This window comes from Squalius cephalus (assembly GCF_949319135.1).
Source record: "Squalius cephalus genome assembly, chromosome: 5".
Lineage (NCBI taxonomy): Eukaryota > Metazoa > Chordata > Actinopteri > Cypriniformes > Leuciscidae > Squalius > Squalius cephalus.
Window position 1 is genome coordinate 38,868,432 of NC_137126.1, and position 25,833 is coordinate 38,894,264.

Consider the following 25,833-nt stretch of genomic DNA (forward strand, 5'->3'; position numbering starts at 1 on the left):
TTCATTTCGGTAAGTTGAATTTTATCTTTCAACATACCTTTATGATGTTCATGCATGTTTTTTCATGCTATTATTGTATTAAAGTTGAAAAAAAGACTTGCACTCCGCTCTGCAGCTAGAAGTTTGAACTGAGGCGCGCAGTGATCTGTCACATCACTTTTAAGAGGATCAAACACCATTTTTTGTTTGAATTTTGTGATAAAATGGACAGAATTTGAAAGCTGAGACTTTGTTTCTTATCAAAGTAACAAAGCACAAAGCTCTTTTGATTACTGGATAGGAGATGCACTACAAAAAATGTTAGGTGTAGGGGAAAACCACCGGGGAACTACAGGTGATTTATGGGGTCAAATAGATTCTACTTTGACATTTTTTTTAACAGTTATTGTCCTGTTAACTTTGACACTATGAGTTACAGTCAGTTGCACAGTTTTGATTGATATGTAATAATCGGCCCTGATCTTCGACTGTTGTTATACAATCGGCCGATGACGATATTGAAAATAATAGCTTTTATCGGTATCGGCCAATACATCGGTGCATTACTATGCATTATAAAGTTTAAAATCTTTAATCTTTATATATTAAACGTGCAGTGATATCAGAAGGGCTATAATCAAAAACATTCAATGCCTCCCCAAAATCATGCAATCTTTCCTGAAAATTCTCGTCTCCATGGAAACTGAGCTTGAGGAAGAGACTTGCACTTGAACAGGAATTCTGTTTGAATTAGCAAATAGCCAGGGTGAACTTGTTTCCTGTGTTTTAGGGTGACTGGAGGTGAACTGTTTGAGGACATTGTAGCCAGAGAGTACTACAGTGAAGCAGATGCCAGGTAAGAATACTTTTCTTAACGTTTTCCTCTCTTCTTTCCTTTCTTCTCTCTCTTTGGCCCTAGCTTGTTGCACCCGGCACCACCACATACACGTTCACTGTTAGTTTGTTTTGCATTTGGAGATGCTATTTGAAATGCCATCTTCCACAATGCAACACACAGATCTTGCTCTTTTTCCAGCACACACTCTAGGGTGAAATGTGGCCTTTAGCCTAAAAAGTTGGCAAGACAGAACTGCACACTAACATTGTTTGAGGAAATTAACTGTATGCTGTTGTGTGTAGTTCAGGTGCTTTATGTGAACTCTATAAAGTGCCTTTGTTCAACACTCTAGAACAATTCTAGAGTGTTGTTGTTGTGTGTTTTGTTTAGATATGTCTTTTTCCACTGATCTATCTCTGTCCTTTCATCATGTATTGTTTCTCTCCTTCTCATACACACACACCTGCTCAAACACAGACACAGCCTTTCTGCAGGCAATGTTTTGGCTATCTTCTACAGATCCCTTTCCACAGTGTGTGAGTGTGTGGTTGTGTGCTAGTTACCAGGGTTTGCTGTATGTAGTTAAAGGTGTTAGTCCTGAGCATTATCACCTCTGTGGTGCCGCCAATATAGTATGCAATTCATGCTGACTTCCCTGTGTACATCCTGTGGGTGTGTGTAACGCATTCATTTGGGCAGTGTCTCTTGTGTTTTTTTATTTTTTTATTTTTTTACCCAGTGCTTGTGCCATGGTATTGTTAGCGTGGTGGATGTGGCATAGCAGTTACTGTAAAGCCTTGCCTGGTAATTGGTAAAAGTGGTAAAAGTTTAAAGAGACGATACATAAACTGCCACTATTGACACCAAATCTCTGGTTTCTTTTAGGTGTGTGTGTGTGTGTGTGTGTGTGTGTGTGTGTGTGTATATATAATATACAGACCCGTTTAAGTTGTGGTGCCTGAATCTATAATCTATGGAAGTTTAACGTTTTGAATGGAATTATGGAAATAAATAAACTTTTCCATGATATTCTACACATACATACATACATACATACATACATACATACATACATATACATGCATACATACATACATACATACATACATACATACATATACATGCATACATATACATGCATACATACATACATACATACATACATGCATACATACATATACATGCATGCATACATACATATACATGCATACATACATATACATGCATACATACATACATACATACATATACATGCATACATATACATTTCAAAAACATAACTTAGATAAAGAAATGAGTGTGTAAACATAGTATATATTTACTTTTTTTTCATCTAAATATAAGACATGTTTTAAGTCTGCTTTTATTTGATTCAAATCCAGTAAAACCTGTAATATTGTGAAATATTATTACAATTTAAAATAACTTTTTTAAAATATATATTTTAAAGTGTAATTTATTCCTGTGATGGCAAAGCTGACTTTTCAGCATCATTACTCCAGTCTTCAGTGTCACATCCTTCAGAAATCATTCTGATATGCTGATTTGCTGCTCAAGAAACATTTCTCCTTATTATCAATGTTGAAAACAGCTGTGCTGCTTAATATTTTGTGGATAATATTTTTGTTTTTGATGCATAGAAAGTTAAAACAACAACAGCATTCATTTGAAATAGTTTTTGTAATAAGAAAGTCTTTACTGTCATTTTTGATCAATTTAATGTGTCCTTGCTGAATAAAAGTATTAAAAGTATGAACCCAAAATTGAGATGTATACATCACCAGAAAGATGAATAAATAAGCTTTCCATTGATGTATGGTTTGTTAGGATAGGACAACATTTGGCCGAGAATACAACTATTTGAAAATCTGGAATCTGAGGGTGCAAAAAAAATTTTTTTAATTAAAATGTAAATTAAATTCAGCATGGTTAATGGTTAACTGGTCTGTGCAGAATGAGTACTCAACTATTCGATTACTTGTGCACATCCCTAATACAGGTGTCTGATTATATTATATTATGATCTGGTTCAATCTCGAGTGTTTAAAATGTATAAACCATAGTTACTGAGCCTCACTGTCTTGATCTCTCACAACCATTAAAGTTGAGCAATGTGTATTTGTGCCCATGACCCAGCTGTTAGTTACCACATTACACTTTAGCTGAGCTAAAGGGCAGTTTATGCTTTAAAAGTGTACTTGTATGATGTGTTTACACTGTAATTACTGCAATTACATGTACTATATTGCACAGGGGCTCTTATAATAGGTTTATATAATGCACAGAGAGGCCTCTTGAGATGAAATTATAGGCTGATAACTGTCTGTTTGAATCAAGTGCTAGCCTTCCATTCCCTAGATATCCTTGTCAAACACAGTGCAGGTTATCACAGCACAATTTTGAGGGTGATATTGCTTTTATACAACTTACATTTTAGATAACAACAACATCAACAATAATAATAATAATAATAATAATAATAGTAATAATAATAAACAATAATAATTATTAGGCTATTATTTTATTATTATTATATAAAATAAACAGCATTGTTTTTATATGAAATTATTATTACATTTATTTATAAATATTCATTGTTATCTGTTTCTTATTTAAATATGATTTGGTATGGGAAATTATAATGCAAATATTTTTTACAAAAATGATTATTAGAAATTAGGGCTGCCAAGCGATTAATCGCGATTAATCGCATCCAAAATAAAAGTTTGTGTTTACATAATATATGTGTGTGTATGGAGTATAATTATTTTCTATATATAAATACACACACATGCATATATATTTAAGAAAAATGTGTTATTTATATATAAAATATTTATATATAATATAAATGATATATAATATAAATATATATTCACAGTATATACATGCAAATATTTCTTAAATATATACATGCATGTGTGTGTATTTATATATAGAAAATAATTATACACCGTACACACACATATATTATGTAAAAACAAACTTTTATTTTGGATGCGATTAATCGCGATTAATCGTTTGACAGCCCTATTAGAAATATCAGTTATAAGTGAATTATCATTTACCACTATAATCATTAGAAAGTTGTAAAGTTGAAATCTTTGTAGGAGTGGATGTAGGGAAACATCTCAGCTTCTTCTCTAGTGCTCATCTCCTGCTGACCTGCTTCCAGACACCTGCTGTCTGTTCCTCCTCTTGCTCTCTTTCTCTCTTTCCATTCTTTCCATCTCTGTTGTTCTCTGTTTCACTCTAAACGCCCCTCTTCTTGTGAAGCCCTGCAGTCGTGCGCTGCCCCCTGCCTCCTCAGAGAGAGGGAGAAACTAGGGCTCCAATTAACACACGTAATTAGGGCCTCATTTTCCTCCCCTCCTCCCATCCTCCACCTGTCTCTCTCTCTCTTTCTGTCTGCCTTCTGTCTTTTTATTCAGATATTCTAGCTCTCTCATTCTGTGTGTGATGGTGTCACTGACACCACCTCCACTGTGTTGTGGCTCTTGTTGTTGGATGTGTGACAGAAAGTGTGTATGACGCTAATGTGAATGGAAACGGGCCCAAGCTTTAGTGATTTAAATCAGCGAAAGGACTTTACTTATCGTCTCTTATTCATATTATTTGTCAAGCTATTCTATTCAAACATTAGTAGTTTTGCTTACAGATATACAGTATATGGATATACAGTATAGACACACACACACACACACACACACACACACACACACACACCCACCCACACACACACACACACACACACAGTCTTTACAATTTAGATTTAAGAATTATATCCTTGCAAAACTGAATTCAGAGATTAAGTTGTGTAACAAAATGCTCTTCATTTAAATCCTATGTTTTTGTCATAACTAGGGTTGCAAAGGAGAGGAAAATTTCCGGTAAATTTTTTAGAAACTTTCCATGCGAAGTTAAGCTGGGGAATTTTGGAAATGTTCCAAGTTGTAAACTTAACGAGAATTATGGGAATTAAAGGGAATTATTTGGAAATTTGGGGTCATTTATACAAACTGTCTCTCAAACACACACACACACATATATATATATATATTTCTGTTGCGTTGTGCTGATTAGCTCCGCCCACTGTGAAATCTCAATATTCTAAAGTCCTACTTGTCATAACTGTACATTAAACATCAAATGTTTTCTGATTGGCTGTAATTGTGTTAAATTATGTAGCAGTTTCACATTCAGTGTGGACAGGGAAAAAAATTCGCTGGAAACTTGTCACATTGTGCCTAGTAAGGATACATTGTTGGTTGAATTTTGCCCACACACCATTTATTATCAGATTTTTAAAAAAAATCTAGCTGTGTACTACAGTTACTCCCCTGAGCAGGTGGACATAAACACATACATGAATTATTAAATATATTAGACAGTTTGTATTTTTATCCCACTGGAACAATTATGTTGGGTCAGGTATACATAATACATATACAATACATACACTCTACAGTTTGGGGGCAGTGCAAATTTTTTTAAACCATTTATTAAACAAGAATCCATTACATTGATCATAAATGACAGTAAAGACATTTAGAATGTTACAAAATATTTGTATTTCAAATAAATGCATTTGTATTTTCAAATAAATGTATTTCAAATAAAACTTTCTATTTATCAAAGAATCCTGAAAAAATATGAACTGTTGATGATAATGCCTGCAGAACGACCTCTGTACCCCTTTACCTAAACTCACTACTTCAGACTAATGCGCCCTCCAGAAGCTTGAGTTCTGCAAGTGAACGGCTCCTCGTGGTGCCATCATCCCAAAGAGACACAACATCACTCTCACAGACCTTTACCTGGACTGATCCCTGCTGGTGGATTGACCTGCCTATCTCAACCCAAGTCTTTAGCCACTTTCAAGAAACGGCTAAAGACACATATTTCATCAACACTTGACCTGTTAATACTACCACTTACTATTCTATTATATTTCAATTCTATCTATTTATTTTTTTACTAATAAAAATAAAACCTTGCTGACAGATGGGCCAGACTAGTCTGGACTGTGCTGGACTAACTGGGTCTTGTCGTAGCACTTGCATTTGCCCTGTTGTTGGTTTGATGGCTTCTATTGTTCTCCTCATTTGTACGTCGCGTTGGACAAAAGCGTCTGCTAAATGATTAAATGTAAATATTTCTTGAGCACCAAATCATTAGAATGATTTCTGAAGGATCATATGACACTGAAGACTAGAGTAATGGTTTCACCATCACAGGAGTAAAAAACAATTGAAAACATTAAAATGGTCATTTTTAATTGTGTAATTGTATTTTTGATCAAATAAATGCAGCCTTGGTGAGCATAAGAGACTTCTTTAAAAAAATAAATTATAAATACTGATCCCAAACCTATGTATATATTTGTGTGTATGGTGTTTGTATGTGTAATTGCTCTTCAAATACACTATATTGTTGTAAATCCCCACACCAGCATTTATTCTCACATCCTTCAGATTTAACACACGCACACGCACTCAGTCACTACACCTGTTTCTCCTCACCTCCCTTCTCCTACTCCCTCTCTCTTTCTCTCTCTGATCTTGTTCTTGTTGTTGACAGTTGTGTGTCTCATGTCTAAATGGTTTTGTCTCTTCACTTCCATCATTCACTTCCCTCTCTCCTTTTAATCCCTCTCTTCCCTCTCCTGTTTACGTCACTCTTCCCATCTCTTGTATATCAATCATTCAACCCGTCACCTTGCTTTCTCTATCATCTCTGCTCCTTTTGTTCAATGCACTGCCATCACTCCATCAATCGTTTGATTTCACTCTATCCATCCTCACATTTCCCCCCACCTCTCATTCCCTCCCTCTCCCCACTCTCCTTTTTCTTTTCTTCCGTTTTGTCTTCACAGTCACTGTATCCATCAGATTCTAGACAGTGTCCATCATATTCACCAACATGACATAGTGCACAGGGACCTGAAGGTCAGTATGTAGCTCACACACTGCCTGTATATGGCCCGTCTGTTTGTCCCTGCTTGCTCCTGTCTGTGTGTCTGTAGTTGTAGCCTGTCTTGTCTGTCTGTTTGTCTGTGTATGGCATCATGGGCTTCCCCTAATCCATTGACTGCCTTCCCAAACCTCCCGAATCCTTACTTCTTGCGCTTGATCTTTAGCTTGATGCTGTTGTTTAGATGATCAGAACTCTTTAAGGTGTCATGGGTTTTTAGTTATTTCTTTTTATTTCTTTGTTCCTCAACTATTACTTTTAAAGGGATAGTTCACCCAAAAATACAAATTCTGTCATAATTTACTCACCCTTATGTTGGTCCAAACCTGTATGCATTTCTTTGCATGTCCACAAAAGAAAGTAAGTCATACAGATTTGGAAGGACGTAAGGGCGAGTAAATGATAACAGAACTATCCCTTAAATTATGTTTAAATTCTGATACTGTGTATTTAAAGTTTCAAAGTGGTTCTTTGTATAAACATCCTTAAATCGCTGTATGTTATAATATTCGTTATGTACCATGTTTTCTGTGTCAAGACTGACGTCATAGAGCCCTATGAAATTTGAATTTTTCTGTTTTTGTTTTCATTTTTGGTTTGATTACATTTTATAAAAACAAAAAATTAAGTGTAATCAGCTTAATTCATAAAACAATTAACTATTTAATAATTAATAATTTATTACATTTTTAACAATGATAATGTCCTATGAAATGTTTTTTGTTTCTGTCTGTTGTAATTTTCTGGATTTTGTGTTTTATGATTTAATACCAATTTATTAAAAAAAAGGTTGTAATCAAATGAATGCATTAAAAACTTTATTAATTTAATTAATCTTTTAAAATGCAATGAACAATTCCTTCCATATTTTTTGGCAAAATAAGCGCTGCACAACAGAGGTTTAGTGTTTAAATTAAAACATGACGAATTCTGTGATATTCGTATGGCTTTTTGCACTTTAATATTCACAGACACAAGTCAATATTGCGATTTGATTAAGTGTACAGCCCTGATTTATTCATAAAAAATGTTCCAAATTCCATGACATTCCATGTGATACATTAAATTACATTTTTATGACTGGATTTTGTGATTCCATCCTCGTTTTCCAGAAATCATAGGGTCTGCATGCGCTCAGCACAAGACATATTATAGCAGCTGATCTTGTTTTATAGTCACAGTAGTATCCCAGAGTTCAGTTTCAGTAGTCTTTTTAGTACTTGAATGATGAACAGTATCATGAACTACCAGTCATTCTCTTACTTGAAACGATGCTAGGTTTTAATGAAATTTCGCAAATATCGTTTTTTTAGATTTGTTATTTTGCTTCTCAGTGTAGATTCTTGCAAAAAAAGTTAGCCGTTTAAATTGCTTCTCTAGCTTATGAAGCGTGGGAGAAGAGACTCAAATACTGTAACGTTGATGTTAGTACAGGAAATAAAGCTAATATTAGAAAGGACAGCACAGTGAGTTTCAGTACATTTTTAGACGTTTTAATGTCCACAGCAGTTCTTTCGAGTGGAGATTTTTTGCTGAAACACACTGACACTTCCTGTCTCACCCCTACAAACTCACACACTCACACACACACATCTTCTCTTGCAGACCAGCTATGATCAGCAGCTGACACTGGGGGAGGTGTGAAGAAACACACACACATGTACACACTATGATGAATGCACACATATGGATATTTAATATATCCATATATGCGCTCATATGTTTAAAGGCAGAGTAAAGAGACAGATTCACTGTCAGAAATGTTTTTTCAGAGACATTCTGTCTTACTCTTGCCGTGACCATATGTCATGCTCCGTGGTCTTTTAATGGGAGACATTTAGAAAGCAAATACAGCACTTTAATTTACAGCCCTGAACTTTACTGCCATGCCAGAAAACTCATGCAGTGCACACTGCACATGGATAATAATAATCACAGCTATAACGTTATTTATGCAGCACTGACCCTATCAGAAATGCATCTCAAAGTGCTGTTTTAAAGATTAAATGTGGTCATTAAGAATAGATTGCTTTAAATAGTTTTATGTAATTCTAATAATTTATACTGTTTTGCCTTTGTAGGGCAGAACAGAATGACAAAATCATATTTTTGCAGATTAAAATGTTTTTAATTTAAATGGATTGCAGTCTTTTTAAATTTGATGGTAAATTAGCAAATGATTTTAGATAAAAGGGTCTTAATACTAATTGGAATGACTAAATTGAGTTCAAGATAAATAAATAAATAAATAAATAATAAATAAATAATAATTCTATTGAAATAATTGTATTGATGTGTATTGATGCTTGGTAATACACAATCTTTCAAAAGTTTGGGATCAGATTCTTGAATGTTTTTGAAAGAAGTATTTTATGCTCACCTAAGCTGCATTTAACAGGAATACTGTGAAATATTATTGCAATTTAAAATATGTTTTTAATCTTATTATATTTTTAAATGTAATTTATTCCTGTAATGACAAAGCTGAATTTTCAGCAGCCATGACTTTTGTCAGGGTTATTTGATGTATAGCATTTTTTTTTTTGAAATACAAATGTTTTGTAACATTATAAATTACTTTACTGTCACTTTTGAACAATTTAATGTGTCCTTGTTGAAATATTTATGTATTTTAATTTATTTAAAAAAAACAACTTACTGACCCCAATCTTTTAAATGCTAGTGTAAGTAAATTTGTAGCTTTAGTTAATGTCATTCACAGTTGCACCATATCACATGACCACACTGCGCTCTCTCACTTTAGCTTGCAAACCCTCTTACTGTTCACCCGCATGTGCTGTGATTCCAGAACAGCTATAACACTCCCATCTTAGGGATTTTTCTTCCAGCATTGGAAGATTGGACTCAAGGCATGTGCTGTATAATGGAATAGCTTTGACCTAGACAGCTATTTACAATATTAATTGATTTACATAATTGATTTAGCCTTTTCCTCTACCATCCGACCTCAGTGACCCTCAGTGTATTATCACTTGGATGTCGGATCTGGGTTCGAGCTGTTAAATACCAAAACCATCATTCCTGAGGTTTTGCCCAGGCGTAGGCTGTACCTGTGCATAGCAACATGTAGGGGTCTCTTGGCAACCAGCACACATGCGTGTGTGTGTGTGTGTGTGTGCACATGTTGCTGATATCCTACACTTCTTAACACACACACATTACACTCTCATGTCACTATATTTGATCAAAGACTGCATAGATATACAGCTTTGCTACTCTGTATGATTTACCTTATAAAGGTTTCATTTCTAAGAGCCTCTTTTACTGCTATAGGGAGGAGAAGAGTAGAGCTGAAAGCAGCAATTAGCAGAATCCAGCGGGTATAGAAATCTGCCGCAATGTTGTAGATTAAATGGACTTGTAATTGAAAAAATTGACTGTTTAATATCTGAAATATTTTGTGTGGTTGACTTTTGTCTAATGTATTATGATTCTATATTTAATACGTTTACATACATGACTATGCTAGGTCATGTAAACGTGCAAAAACGGCAAAGTTTGGCACACACAGGGTTTGGGCTATTACCTAAATTTTGCTTTGCATTTTGAAGGCTTTTTTAATGTGTGCACGTGTTGGGCACATTAAACAGTTTTTTATCTTAAACTACCGTTTAAAAGTTTGGGGTCGGTAATTTTTTAAAAAGAAGTCTCTTATACTCACCAAGGCTGCAATTATTGGATCAAAAATACACTAAAATACAGCAATATTTTGAAATATTTTTATATTTCAATTTAAAATAACTTTTTTTATTTTAATATATTTTAAAATATAGTTTATTCCTGTGATGGCAAAGCAACGATTTTCAGACCCACAGACTTCAGGGTACATGTTCCTTCTAATATGTTGATTTACTCAAGAAAGTTCAAAAGAACAGCATTGATTTAAAATAGAAATGTTAATATACAAGTCTTTCCTTTACTTTTGATCATTTTATGCATCCTTGCTGAATAAAATGATTAATTTCTTTAAAAGAAGTCTCCAAACTTTTGAATGATAGTGTATGAAAATGCAGTTTTGTTGGATTTTTGGCTTTTTTGAATGAGCTGATCTCAAATCCATTTTAAGATCAGTTCTTGAGAATATATTTTTTCCCTTTTTTAAACTAAAAATTAAAGATGTTCAAGGTACTTACTGTAGTAGGCTGGCTGAAAAAGCAATAGGAAACTTCTTTCGTGAACTTGTATTTTGCAGTGATTTAATAGCACAGGTCCACATATGTTGACAAAAGAAATATACTTGAACTCTCAATAGGCACAAAGCGTTGCTTCCATGTCTTAATTGTAGATATATCGCAATTGTATTATATATATATATAATATATATAACTAAAGTTTTCACCTCTTGCTGTCTAACTATTAGTGAAGTTTCAGGGGTTTCTGTTTATGCTTATATTTAGCTACATGGAGGCAAGGCTTGAGTCTAGAGAGATGCCCTGCCCCCTCCCATTTACATTTTTACCTGCCCCAAATCCCCCTCGCCCCTGGCCTGTGCACGGGACTGTAGCGCTGCTCAGACTAACCTCCGCCCCCTGCTGTTTGCATGCAGTCACTGCATCCAGCAGATCCTGGAGGCGGTGCTTCACTGCCATCAAATGGGCGTGGTGCACCGAGACCTGAAGGTAAGTGCCGATTGTGATGTCATCGCTGTCCTTCAAGTGTGTGAACGTGCATGTGCTCATAAAAGTTGGTATGTACTGCAGAAATCTGTGCCTATCGCTGTGTCGATTTGAAGATGACTGACGTAATTGCTAATAGCAGCTTTTGGTCTCTCTGTGAAAATGAGTAAAAAGACTCTGCAATAGAACTCAGTCTGATCTTACACAGTGATAGCGTGCTACGTGTGTGTGTGTTGCTGGTGATAAATTCACTTTCATGAATGTTCAGGTAAGACTGCGCTAATTGGCCTGACTTAAAGAGCGACATTGATTTTTATTTATCGATCAAGCACTTCAAAAGTGCTTCCACTAATACGTCTGTAGTACTAATAATAATAGACCAAATTTAATGAACGACGACAATGTAACTCTAACCTTCTAGATTATTCTTATTGCCCATAGAGTCAGTGTAGACATCAGGGTCCCAGTCCCAGACCAGTCGTCATGTCCAGGTTTGAGTTCACTGCAGTGCCATTTGACTGCTCCCTTGTGACCCTTGACCTTCTCTAAAACGCAGTGTGCTTCACGACATGTTGTTCTTAGAAATAATTCCACTAGTGTCACGCTATCTAGCATGCTTTGCAGTTGGATTACAGTTCGAACCGCCCATAAATAGCCTAGGATGCTTATCTTAACTGCCAAAAAGCTCCCATGCAACACATAATTAATGCACATGCTTTGTGGTTTGTCGGTGGAGAGGGTGATGCTTAGAAACTGTTTCGGAATGCATGCTGCATGTTTTACTGTCGTTTATAATCTCATAAATAGTTCTTACAGTGGTTTGCTTGTATGTCTTGTTTGTATGTCTCGTGTGCATGTATAAGTGGTTTGATTGTGACTTGTGACAACTGTATATTTGTAATGTCATTTTATAAATGCCCATTTGTCTGCAGGTTTTCTTCAAAATTCACAAATCCTTTAAAAAAATAAAACGTAGTTATTCAAAGACCAAACCTGTGCACTTTGTGCTTTGACTGATTTATATCAATAAATTCAAGTTTTAATTTCGCCGAAAACCAAAACCGAAAATAAAGCTTTGGTTATTAAATTTGGGTAATTGGATAATTGAACTCGGTATGCTTTTCAGGGTGTTGTGTGCTCAGATGATAAATGAAACCAGTCGTGGCAAAGTTCTTCAGCAACAAGCTACCTCGCAATATTTCAGCTGAACAAATTTTACATGTTGCTACTCAGCCATTATTTTTGGTCATGATGAAGTGCTCCCACACTGCAGACATGTTTCCCTTTTGTATCTTATCTAAGATACTGAAACAGTGAAAACGCATCATCAGGAAACATCACTAGCTATGTTTCCATCACCCTGTTATGCGCATTTTGAAGTATCGCATCAGAAACGTGTGAAACGGCAAATTTAATAATAAATTAATTAATCCCTTAATTCGCAAAAAAGTTTTTACACTTGCTTGAGGTGGTTTTTGACTTGTGCGAAAAAGAGTTAATGCAAATAATGGGAGATGCAAAGTAAACGCATTTGCCGAATAACTTCTGACGTAGTGAACATTAAACCCGTGCCTGTTAAAAAAAAACGTCTGTTTCCGCTGATGGTGTCAATAATGTTGCATAACGTTTCAAATGTGGCCTATGAGTAAAATGCCTCCCAAAAATCCTGCTGACGTTGTCTTTCCCTTATGTATGGGGCTCGACGTTGTTGTAATGCTCTTGCTGCTAGTGCCTTCATCAAATATTATGCATTTCTTCTTCTGTTCTTTGCATTTAATTTGGTGATTGCAAGCTGCACTGCTTGTAGGCCTAAATTTATAACTTGCCCTATTGTAACTAATTGCAGTCCTGTCTCCATTTTCTATGGATGCCTTGTTTTATTTACTGTTGGTTACTAGGTTACCAATACCACGTCATCCGCTCAAACAACTTGATGGAAACGCACCTAATTCGCATTTGTTTGTTTTTTTGCGACCTTTAAAAAGATTTGCTTCATGTTTGGGTGGAAACCTAGCTACTGTATGAAGCTGCAAACTCAGCTTTGAAAAGATTGAAAATTTTCAGTGCATCACTAGATTTGATCTGTGTAGGTTTAGATTCATGCTTCAGTTTCAATATAGCAGTATCCAGAAAAAGAAACAAGGTAAAAGCTAAAAATGGCGTTGCTACGGTCAGCTCCATACTCTACTCTGACAGCACCAGCACTCTGGTTTCACGCTATCTGTGTCTACCCACACTGGAGTGCCCTTTTGAATGGAAGCCCGGGGCACGCGCTCCTCCACAGCGGGACTCTGAGTGGACATGACAGGAATGCCACTGCAGAAAAGAGCAGCGATCTTGCACACAGCCACAATAGCACAGGATACGTATATCGACACCTATGCTAAACAAGAAAACTTAACCAACTCAAGCCAATTTAACCAGTGCACCCAGCTGTGTGTGTGCATATTTATGTACTTTTTTTCTTGGCTGTGGCCATGCTGATGAGATTTTTGCTAGGAAGTCAAGTCGTGGATTTCTCTGCAGAGGTTAAACGCTCGTGAAAGAGCGTTGGAGAGCGATTTTTGGCAGATCTTCTTTGCTGGATTTGTTCTCAGAGGGTGCTGTTCATCAAAAATCCTCCCACTGCTGAGATTTAAGGCTGGGATTAGCTCCTGGTGTTCCAGCCCTCAGCAGTGTGCATGTTTAACCTCTTTTTGAGGGGGGAGTAGTCTGCATTAGCTATGCTATATGAGTTCTTCTGAGGATGGAGACAAAATCTAGGAAATTTTAATGAAGGGATGGTGATCATGATGTGATAATGAGTGTTTTGGAACAAGGATAACAATGTAAAAAAGTAGATATCCACTGGCTCTAAATGAAACATTTGCTTCGTAGCTTTAACGTCCATAGATATGTATAGTCAAGTCAAGTCACCTTTATTTATATAGCGCTTTACACAATACAGATTGTTTCAAAGCAGCTTTAAGGTTATAACAGGAAAATTATGCATTTCTGCTGTTGCTCAGCTGAAGTCAGTTCCTTATTGATTCAGTTCCATTGTAAAGATCATAAATTATTTAATTAGTTAATTTAATCTATAAAGCAGTTCTGCAAAAAATGATGTCATCGTCCAGCTCAGTTCAGTTCTCATACAACAGCGTCAGTACAGTCAGATCAATAATATTGTTGAATATTAAGTATACGCGGATGGTCTGCTGTACGTAAGCCATCCACCGTATAGGAACGGTCAAAGTCAGTCTGTGATGGCAACGCAAAATTTCATTAAAGTCAGTATTTCATTACTCAAACAGCGTTTATTTGGAATAAAAATCTTTTGTAACATTATGAATGTATTTTTCTGTAAATGTATTGTTTTTATTTTTAAATCATCTTTCTGACCCCAAACTTTTAAATGGTAGTAGTGTATATATATATATATTTTTTTTTTCAGTTTAGTTGCCGTCTTTATTGTGAATCAGATAGTGAGGGAAGGGGATGCTAGATCCACCAGATACTGCAATGCAGGAAAGGCTGCTTGAGATTTGACTATCTGGTGCAGTGCTTGTGAAGGTGTGTGTGACTGTGTTTGGTTTGTTAGCCTGCCCTTACAGATCAGAGTTGCTAGCATTATGATTTATAAGATAGTGTTGTGTGTGTGCGTGCTAGCAGAAGCATCAGGAGGCACTAGAGGGGATATCACATTATTAGCATCCATCAGTGACAGAGAATAATGAGGCTAGATAATCTGGGTCAGTCGGGAGAAAAACACGCACACATGCGCACACACTCTTATTGCCAGTGAAGTTCTTCCAAATCCTTCATTTAGGAAAGTTCGTCAACCAAACTCAACATTCAACTAATATTTCAAAGAATCAGATTTTGAGGGTTGTTTGTATACAATGTTACATTTGAACATGTGATGGATATCTGACTATATATTCTTGTTTTGTAGTGTGTGTTAGCATGCACAGTGTGTTTGTTATTGTGATTGTGTGTGTTAAGGCAGGAGAAATGTTGTCTTGATTCTCCCCACAGCCAGAGAATCTGCTCTTGGCCAGCAAGTGCAAGAACGCTGCTGTGAAGCTGGCTGACTTTGGACTGGCCATCGAGGTGCAGGGAGACCAGCAGGCATGGTTTGGTATGTAATCGTAGCAATGTAGTTTGATTTTGAGACACGCCCACACGACTCTATCTTGTGTGTGCTTACTACTTTTACAGTCCCATTTTACTGGTGTAGCAGAATTATCTGAAAGAGTGTGTGCTTAACTTATGTTTTATAGGATTTGCAGGGACACCAGGTTACCTGTCACCTGAGGTGTTGAGGAAGGAGGCATATGGCAAACCGGTGGACATCTGGGCCTGTGGTAAATAAACTCAAATACAGTGACAAGCACATGCTAATTTTGAATAGACAAAGATATTTTCTGTGCTGTGCTTCAAAACTAAGTGGGCTTCCTTGCTGTCTACCTTCCCAGCTGAAAAAAACCTTAACCAGCCCAAGAGGGTTTTCTGTTCTTAGCTGGCATCCAAATCCTGTTCGAGCTGGTCTGATTTGCTGGTTGTAGGGGGGGTCTGGGTACTTCTTTTTTTGGCCAGCCAGCTTAACCAGCTTGGCCAGGATAGGTGATCAAGCAAACTAGGATTCGGAAAGGGTTCTAGGCTGGTTTGCTTAGTTTTGTTTTTCAGCAGGGTCCCAAAGGGATATTCACAAATACAGAGATTTTCAGTGACGGAGACAGGAAGTCATTCATTTTTAATGAGAGTTGGGGATTTCTAGTCGACCTACACAACACTAATTAAACCTACTAGCACACAACAGCACAGAGACTCTGTATCCTCATCTACAGGGTTGGACAATGAAACTGAAACACTGGCCAATATAGTGTTGGAGTGTTGGGAGTGTTTCACGCCTATATATGCACAGCCTTGTGGCCAATCTCCACTGAATTTACATTCAATCAGTAAGAGCAGAGTGTGAAGGTTGAATTAGCAGAGTAATAGCACAGGTGTACATAAAATATTGCAATTCTACAAAACATAACGGGAGACATATCAGAGATCAAAAGATGACACATTGTTGGTGCTCATCTCTCTGGCTCATCTGTGACCAGGACAGCAAGTCTTTGTGGTGTATCAAGAGCTATGGTATTCAGGGTAATGTCGGCATACCACCACATAGCACTAACCACATCCAACAGAAGTAATTGTCAGCGCAAGAGGAAGCTGTCTGAAAGGGATGTCCAGGTACAAACCCGGATTGTATCCAAAAAAACCTTGAACCCCAGCTGCCCAAATCGCTGCAGAATTGAATGCGTACCTCAACTCTCCTGTTTCCACCAAAACAGTTCGTCGGGAGCTCCACAGAGTTAATATTCATGGTCAGGTTGCTATAGCCAAACCTTTGGTCACTCGTGCCAATGCCAAATGTCAGTTTCATTAGTGCCAACTGTGCCAGCTTTTATCTGTCATTCCCTAGACGAACTGATGCTTTATTGGCTGCAAAAAGAGGCCCTACACCATAGAAATAAATTGTGTTCGAAAACCAGGTGTTTCAGATTCATTGTCCAATGTATTTTTGAATACCTTTGAGTATAGTACAAATTATATTACCTGAAATATACTGTATGGAACAACCTTAAAAATGTTGCTTATGTATGCACTTGGAACAGAATCATTGTTATTGTTCTCTATTCAGGTGTGATTCTGTACATTCTGCTGGTTGGATATCCACCTTTCTGGGACGAGGATCAGCACAAACTTTACCAACAGATCAAAGCTGGAGCTTATGATGTAAGTTTTACATATTTTCAGTTCTGTACCTCGCCCCCCCCCCTTTCCCTTCTTTATCAAGCTTTATTGTTTTTCAAGTATGTACTGAAGGATGCACTTCATGAATATACAGTCCTCGTGCAGTTGTTTCTTGCTTCTCTGACACGTGTCCCATCTGATGTACTCGTGACATTTTGATGTTCCCACTCCATCTAGCTTGTGCAACATATTTGTTTGATAAATGTTTCATGTAGGCAGGAGGGTTCATAAGAGATATTTTCTTTGATTGAAGTTATAGCAATGTTAGGTGTTAAAGAAGTTTTATTAATCATGTGTCTGAGTTTTGCCCCACCTCTCTGCTGCTGGTACTGGTTTGTCTCGATTGATATTTGTTCTGATTTAATCATTCTATGAAAGCATTTTTAAATGTGAATGCAGACATTCTATTTAGAATACTGTGTTTAAAGGTGCAGTAAGCGATTTCTGAGAAACGCTGTTGATATTTGAAATCACCAAAACAAACACGCCCCTAACCAAAAGGATCACACCACTGTCTTGATAGCTCCACTCCCAAATTCACAAACAATTGCAACACAGGCACCTCCCCCCTAATGAGTATATGCCCCTTACTGCTGATTGGCTACAAGTTTTGGTGCTCGGTCCGTTCCACTTTCAACAGCGTTTCTCAGAAATCTCTTACTGCACATTTAGGAAAATGTGATCAATGTCTATTGATTTTCACATTATAAAAACACTTTATCACCATCACATAGTCAGAATATCATATTGAGAATGTTAATTCGTTTTTATTTGGGAGCATTGATTCATACTTGTTTTTGCCGATATGGGTTTTTCAAAGGGCAATTTTTTCTGAGCCAAAATCTGTTTCTGCATATTGCCAATGCATTAAATTCAGAAAATGGGACTTTAACAGGTGGTTTATTTCTGTCCAGTATAATTTTCTTAGAGATGCACACGTTATAGAAACTGCATTTTCCAACTGGTGGTTTATTTGATCAACAAAGATTTGCAGCTGTAGCTTATTAATACATCTGAATAATAGAATAATATATGTTTTATTTCTCTGGTAGTTTCCATCTCCAGAATGGGACACAGTTACTCCTGAAGCCAAAAACCTCATCAATCAAATGCTGACCATAAACCCTACCAAAAGAATCACTGCACAGGAAGCTCTCAAACACCCATGGGTCTGCGTATGTATTCTCCGATATGCACATGCAGACATATAAAACACTTATGCAAATACAGCAAAATGCAGGTCTAGATACAGTCAAAATCTTTTCCCTATTTGTTTCCATAGCAACGCTCTACTGTGGCTTCCATGATGCACAGACAAGAGACTGTAGAATGCCTGAAGAAGTTCAACGCCAGGAGGAAACTCAAGGTGTGTTTCATAGTAATACACAAACATGCTCACTCAATTTTATTCTTACACAAGAGGTTAAATTTCCTCCCTCTCCTCACAGGGGGCCATCCTCACCACCATGCTTGTGTCACGGAACTTCTCTGGTAAGTTACTCGGGTATGATGAAGCTGGATATTAACTCTTTGAACGGTTTTGATGGATAGCCAAGTTGACGGATCTGTGTGTTTTCTGATTAGTCTGTTCTGTGTATGATCACATGTCTTGATGTGCTTTGTTTGACTGCTGTCTGCCAAAGAAATGTTCTAAGTCTCTTGGTCTCAATAAAAGTGAATTGTGGGCAAGACTGTCAATGCTATACAGGGTCCTAAAAATTATTCTGACACTTAGATTGCAATTAAAATATTTGAATGTCATTGTATTAGACATCAAATCAAATGGCACCTGAAAACAAATGATGCAGACAGTCCCTCCAGATTGATTGTGATTGTTGAACACAATCCAAAATCAACAAAAAAATGTTTTTTTGCATTCTTGCATTATTTGCCATTTAACAGCAAAACGATCACAAGAAGCGTAGAACTGCTTAAAGCTATTGACACATTAGTGTGATAAAGAAACATGTCACACATGCTTAAATGGCTAAATACACATACATTTGTGTAAAAATTGTGTGGCTGAATTTGTTAGAACAAAAATAAACAAGCCTTCTGCATTTTTATTTGTCATGTATGACTATTGTATATCATGCATACATGCTAGTTTCCACAAAATTCTGGACACAAAATCAGTATTTTTGATCACACATTTAAAAAAAAAAAAAATCCTTGTGGGAATTGCTAGAGTGTTTCTCAGAACTAACTTAAATTTTTTGATAGATTTACCAAAATAATCACAATTATTTGGCCAGTATTGTAATCATGATCATTTAATACGATTATGAGTGGGCCATATGACCAAAACCTTATATGAGTAATTTATTTAACAATAGCGATATATATCAAGTATATATTTGCTGGAAATAAGGTTGCTATGACGTCTAAATTTTAGATACCAGATACAGTTCTGTTTAGCAATTTTGATACCAGACCAGAGTACTAGGCTGACTAATGCAAGTAAAAAAAAAAAAGTCCTCAAAAACAGTGATACAATAAAAACAACACAACAAATTACAATTACAATAGGTCAAATACGATAGAAAATTAATACAAATGAAACAAATTTTGACTAGTTTATGTGGTATCATTTTAAATATTACAAATTACCACTTATTATTAATAAGTGCCACTTAGTCCATTAACTAGTGTATAGACATTCATACATTTTTAAGTGTGGTTTAAGTGTCCACATACTTTTCGTTACCACTGTCTGCATACACTTACTCTCAGCCCACCACCTACTTACTATCCTTTCCTCTCCATCTCGCAGCTTGCGGTTTTCATGTAGCTCTGACCTCACAGATATCATGCATAATACAAAATAGCATGTATTTGTAGGTTCCTCATTGAACGCTTTTATTTGATCTCCTTAATGGAAATTCAAGTAGTTATAGTAGCAAATTCTGCCTTCTGATCTCATCTGTGATGCCAGGGCTCTGCTTTTAACCGCTTCAGATGATGGTCCAACAGAGGACGTTGATAAATATGTGTGATTATGAATGTTAGGAGGGACGATTCCCTCTGATTCAGAGTCAGATGTCAATATGGCTCCTGTTTAAGTGGGTATCATTTTGTTAAGAGCCACCTGTCTCTCAAAGAAAAAAATGGTTTGATGTGTTCTTATAATTGACAGTTTCTTCTCCCATAGACTAATAAATGGTTCTCTTTCACTCTGCCCCCTTTCCTCTTCCCTCTCTTTCTCTCTTTGTTCCTCCCTCTGAATTTGTTTGTGATTGTGTGTGGGCGTGTGTGTGTGTGTGTGTGTTAGTGGGTAGCAGGCAGACCACGGCTCCCGCCTCGGTCACTGCGGCTGCGGCTGCTGTAGCCGCGGCTGCAGGCACCACAGCAGGGCTGGTGGAACAAGGTAGCGCCGCCCTGCTGGGCTTAATTCCTCTGACACTCTCTGTCTGAACACTCCTCCCATCCCCTCATCCCCTTATTCACACAGTGCACACCACTGTTTTTTTCCTTTTCTTTTCCCTCTCATTTTCCCTTTCCTTTAACATATACTTTTTTAATTTCCCATAGCATTCCCATATACCGTTTCCTTTTCCATTTCTTTCCATTTTTCTTTCCCAATTCCTTACGCTTTCCAGTTCCTTTTTCCTTTTTTCATTCACTTTTCCTTTGTTTTCCTTTTAATTTCCTGTTCTCTTTCTTTCAGTTTCCTTTCCTTTTCCTTTCTTTCCGCTTCCTTTCAGTTTATGATTTCCGTATCATTTCCTCTAGTCATTTATTTTCCCCTTCCAGTTTCCTTGTTTGATGAATTCATTTTCTGTTTAATTTTCCTTTTTTTCAATTTCTTTCATAACGAAAACTCGAACTCATGAACGAAACATCATTCAAACATCAACCCCCAATCATCCTCTTATTTCCTCTCTGTCACTCACTAGTCCATGATTGTCTCTGCATGGGGTTAAAGTGTGCACGATGACTCACCCTCTACCTGTCTTTCCTGCTGTTTCTTTTTCTTTCTTGTCCTCCACACTCCCGTGTCATTTCTCACTTGCAGTTCATGTCTGAATATCATATGTAGCCACTTATTGGTCCTCTAAGCTGTCTGTCATCATCATTTCATTCATCTTTTATTTATTTCACAGAGGAGCTACACCAAGATCCCTGCATGATGAAATCATTTTTCCTTCCCACTCTCCTTTTTGAGTCCTCCATCATTTCTTCCTTTCATATGTGCCATAAATCACTGCCTTTGACTTTTTTTCTGGTTTATTCTTATCCTCCTCCTCCTCCTCATCATCACTTTTCTTTGCCATTTTTTATCTGACAACCATAAGCCATCTTCACTTCCATCCTCTGTATTCCTCCTTCCTTCCTTTAACTCTGTCTTTTAATATGGTCTGTGAAGTTGAAGTTCACCCCTGTTTCCGGGGGTGGAACAGTCTGCCTGCTGTTGTGCTGAATGCTGCATGGGAGGTTGGACTAATGCATGTTCACTAACTTGGGGGTGTGATGGGCTGAATGGATCTTGTGCACTTGTGCATGGTCAAAGCTTCTTGACAACTGTACTCACTATATCAAAATGTTTTATATAGATTTTTGTATTATATAGATATTTCTATTTTTATTTTCACTCTTTAGCCTTTTTTAACCAGCATTTCATATATACTTGTATCGAAAGGACAATTATGTACAATTTCTATTAACATTAATTAGAAATACTGGATCCACAATATAAGGGAAAACACATGAAAACAATATAATTTTGTTCCATATTGGTGCCGTAGTGAGTATACAGTTGCAGTAGATTATTTTATAGGTTATTTTATAGTTCTATACACTACACTACTGTATGTGTGCAATTTATCACAGTTAATCTTGGGCCTTCATGCCTGTAATTAAACATTATAGTTGTAGTTTGATCAAGAACATTTAATTTTTGAATCTATTTCTTGCTCCTTATTTCAACAATTCTTTGTTTATTGCATCTCCTCCAGAACTGAAAGCTTGTATATCAATCATTGCTAATCTATCACAAAACAAATCAATTTCTGAGCAATCTGCTCAAACAGCCAAATGTAGTCGTTTTAAGGTCTTATTTTTACTTTAAGTGTGTGTTTTTTATATGTAATTACTGTAGACTATTTGAACAAGAGAATGACAGCATTACCTTTGTTATCAGTCACAGTCAAATTTCACAGTCAAACGACTGTATCTAAAAAATTTTGACCAGATAGTGAAGGAAAAGCAAAAGACAAAATTCAAGATAGTTTTGATTTGTTTAACATTTTTTTGGTCACTGTGTTATCCCCACACATTCAATTTGTGTTGTTTCATAGCACGCTTATAATAAACAGAAAACATTGGTGTGGACGCTAATATAAGTTATTGTTGTAGTTTTTTGTTTTTTTTAAGTTATAATTTTTGGTGTGAATTTTGTCCAGACATTTTACTGGATGTGTTATGAGTAGGACTGGCCTGTATATCATAGCTATATTTAGTAGTATATTTTTTAGCTTTTTGTTGATGTTCAGTATATATCTTGATATTTATTTATTTGCTCTGAAATGGTTTCAAATAATGTTTTTCTGTCAGTGGAAGAATCTTTTCGACCAAACAGCCATTGACATTTAAGCTTAGAGAAAAAAAATATGTGATTAATTAGAATTTCTTGATTTATCCTAACAGCTGTTCTGGAGGAGAAGCCAGTGCCATTGTTTTGCCATTTACCTTCATGAGAGTGCAGAAAATGATTCAGGTTTAAATGTTTTTCAGCTTTTCTTTTTCCTGTTTTTTTATTCAATGCATCATGAGTGAGGTAGAAGGGTTGAGCTGGTACATTGAGCGTGTCCTGTGGCTCAATGTGAAGGCTGTGCTTCATATTTGATGCTCCCTCCACATGCCTGCAATCAAATATTTATGTAGTGCTGCCTCTCTCTGTTGTCCTCTACTACCCTCAGCCTGAGCAAACAGACTACTGCGCTATAGGCAGTTACACTATACTGATATCTGGATCATTCCGAATCCTCTGATTTGACTTTAATACAGTGCATAAAAGAGAATGCATTTATATTATATACAAGTATGTGAACTCCCGCTTCTAATTAACTAACTTGACTGTGGAAGACTGACAGCAAAGGGAGGGAGGGAGGGGGGGGGGGGGGTCAACTGCATATAAATGTCTAAAAAAAATTCTTTTAGTTTTTATGTTTTATAGTGAAAAACTATGTAATGCTCAGTTTTGCTTGTGCATTTATTATACATAACACAAGATGCATTTAAATTCTGTTGTATTGAGATAATATTCTTTATTTAATATAAATATTATATTATTACTGTAATGATTAAATAAATGTGTTTAATGTAAATCTTAATCAAAATATTTGATTATTTAATGTTACATTTTTCAAAGAGGACTAGGTTTTAGAGTAGTGAAACTGCTTATACAAAAACATCCTGGCACAAACATATTTGCCTGCTTGTTTTTTGTTTTTTACCTCGTTTGTGCTGACCCTGCAATATAGATCAACTCTGAGAAAAATGATGACTGTACTGAAAATAAGTTGACATACTACTACTACTTTTTTTTTCTTGAGCCCCATATACAGCTCCACAGACAGTTTTTCTAACTTCACCGTTCATAGAAACACCACACGAGACTTTGGTTTTTTTGACCTCTTCTCCACTGCTCTCTCTTTTTCTCTCCATTCTCTCTTCCTCTCTTTCTCTTGCTCTCTGTGTTAATGGCAAGGTAAGGAGTTCCGCTCACTCTAGAGTATTAAATGTTACTTCACCACTCCTGCTCTTTCTACAGGGACGCATGCTCATTTCTTCTCACTGATCTCTTTGGGCCACCAGATGGATGGATTGGTGGCCCAGATACAGTTCTAGGAGGATCTGTGTCAAATTCCAACCTTGAATGACCCTGTTCTTCGATTTATGACCAGAAATACTCTGGTTGTACCTATTTAATTTTCAGTGCATAATGTCAGCCCATGTCATCCAGTGAACAGTCTTATTGGTGACGAAGCTGTATCTGTTGGATCTTTTTTTACAGAAATACAGAATTTTTCTGAATTAGAGTCTTTTTGCTGAACTGATCTGATGAACACTATCTAGATCAGTAGTCTTATCCTCAGAAGTGCTAAGATACCCTTTAAAATGTGTAGTAGGGATGGGTGCAAGTACAGGAGTACTCAGAAATTAAACACGTTTTTTTTTCTCGTAACTTGATTTGATTGAACTTCGATTTGAAGACGTTTCACTGTGATTGAAATCCAGTGACAGCTATACACAAATGTACCAAAGGCATCACGCTTTTTTAGCATCATTTTTGCAGCCTACTCAAGTATAGAAAATTATCAAAAAGGCCCATCCCCATGTTTAACTTGAGAAATACAGCTTAGAATCTTTTCAGTGCTGCTTTATTAATAGTCTAACCAACTCTGGCTCTGTGGGTCTTTGAGGAAACAGACATGCCGAATGAGTTTGATGCGAATGTAATGGTGTTACTGTGGTTTATTACTAAAAAAGCAGAAGTTATTTGAATGAACTGCTTTAAAGGTGCACACATAGCTCGAGAGGGTCTGTGTATTTGTATGCAAATGTATTTTGAATATAAAATGGTACAAGAACAGTGATTGTGTCAGATGCTTCCTTTTACAGTGTTTTTATGTTGATTTAATAAGTGTTGTTCACCATGATGCTGTAAAAGCACAGATTTTTTTTGTTTTATAATTTTCATAATTAATTTGATTGAAAAGTTCCTCGGTCAACTATTCTGTTAGAAACTGTTTGGCTGAACCTACAAAAGCTCATTTTAACATTTTAGTTGCTTCTGTGATAAGGAAGCGGATGTAAATGTATAGCTTAGTGAATTTCTCTGCCACAAACTTTTCTGTAAGACTTACAAAGAGCATAAACATGACAACATTTTTTATTAATTAGACAATGAGGAACAGTTCACTCAAAGCAGCCATGGGTAACGCTTTATAATAAATCTTAATCTTTAAAAATCTTTATTAATTGTATATAATACTTGATTTGGACAATCGAATAGGTATCATGAAACATTGAACATGAAATATGCTGATTTAGTAAGAATTATATAATGTGTTGTTAAAGACTCACTAATGACGTTTATTATAAAGTGTCATTGGTAGAAATCTGGCTGTATCAGTCAGAGTTCTGAGTAGGCCAGCACAGAATCTACCCTTGCAGAAAGTTCTTGGTTTTTCGGCAGAATTTGAATGCCTGTCATTCACAAAGTTTTGAAAATCTCCAGGCTCTTTTGAGCTTGTTTATTAAAAGTTTTGGCTAATTTATGTATTTAGTTATTAATAATGGCTTACCATGTTTAAAGCCATTCCATACAATTCTTCCCCTCAAAAATAAGTGCAGAACCAAGAAAGAACGAAAAAACGCAGACTCCGTCTGGGCCTACTTATGCTGTTCAAGATTATTAGTATGATTAATATCTGCAGTGTTATGTTTGGTTTTAGGAAATACAGCCCTGGGTAAATTGCCTGTCCGGCGGGTTAATTGACATTTTGTAATATGTAATATGGTGTTGCTGATTTAACTTCTCTCTCTTATTTCCTCCCATTGTAGCAGCTAAGAGCTTGTTGAACAAAAAAGCAGACGTTAAGGTAAGAAGAT

General features: G+C 36.3%; 1 protein-coding gene across 14 annotated transcripts in view; it reads left to right on the forward strand.

The window, feature by feature from the left end:
* camk2b1 (calcium/calmodulin-dependent protein kinase (CaM kinase) II beta 1) overlaps nucleotides 1-25,833 on the forward strand; it is a 62,418-nt gene that overhangs the window by 13,001 nt on the left and 23,584 nt on the right. For 4 of the 14 annotated variants that reach the window (XM_079870896.1, XM_079870906.1, XM_079870909.1 and 1 more), the window contains exons 5-14: nucleotides 770-835; nucleotides 11,358-11,430; nucleotides 15,445-15,547; nucleotides 15,690-15,773; nucleotides 17,105-17,199; nucleotides 18,270-18,392; nucleotides 18,500-18,583; nucleotides 18,666-18,708; nucleotides 20,489-20,584; nucleotides 25,786-25,823. In XM_079870896.1, the coding sequence (XP_079727022.1) occupies nucleotides 770-835; nucleotides 11,358-11,430; nucleotides 15,445-15,547; nucleotides 15,690-15,773; nucleotides 17,105-17,199; nucleotides 18,270-18,392; nucleotides 18,500-18,583; nucleotides 18,666-18,708; nucleotides 20,489-20,584; nucleotides 25,786-25,823 (805 nt within the window). Of the gene's footprint in view, nucleotides 1-769; nucleotides 836-6,692; nucleotides 6,766-11,357; nucleotides 11,431-15,444; nucleotides 15,548-15,689; nucleotides 15,774-17,104; nucleotides 17,200-18,269; nucleotides 18,393-18,499; nucleotides 18,584-18,665; nucleotides 18,709-20,488; nucleotides 20,585-25,785; nucleotides 25,824-25,833 lie in introns of all 14 variants that reach the window. The other 10 variants (XM_079870898.1, XM_079870900.1, XM_079870905.1 and 7 more) reach the window with 5 other exon arrangements.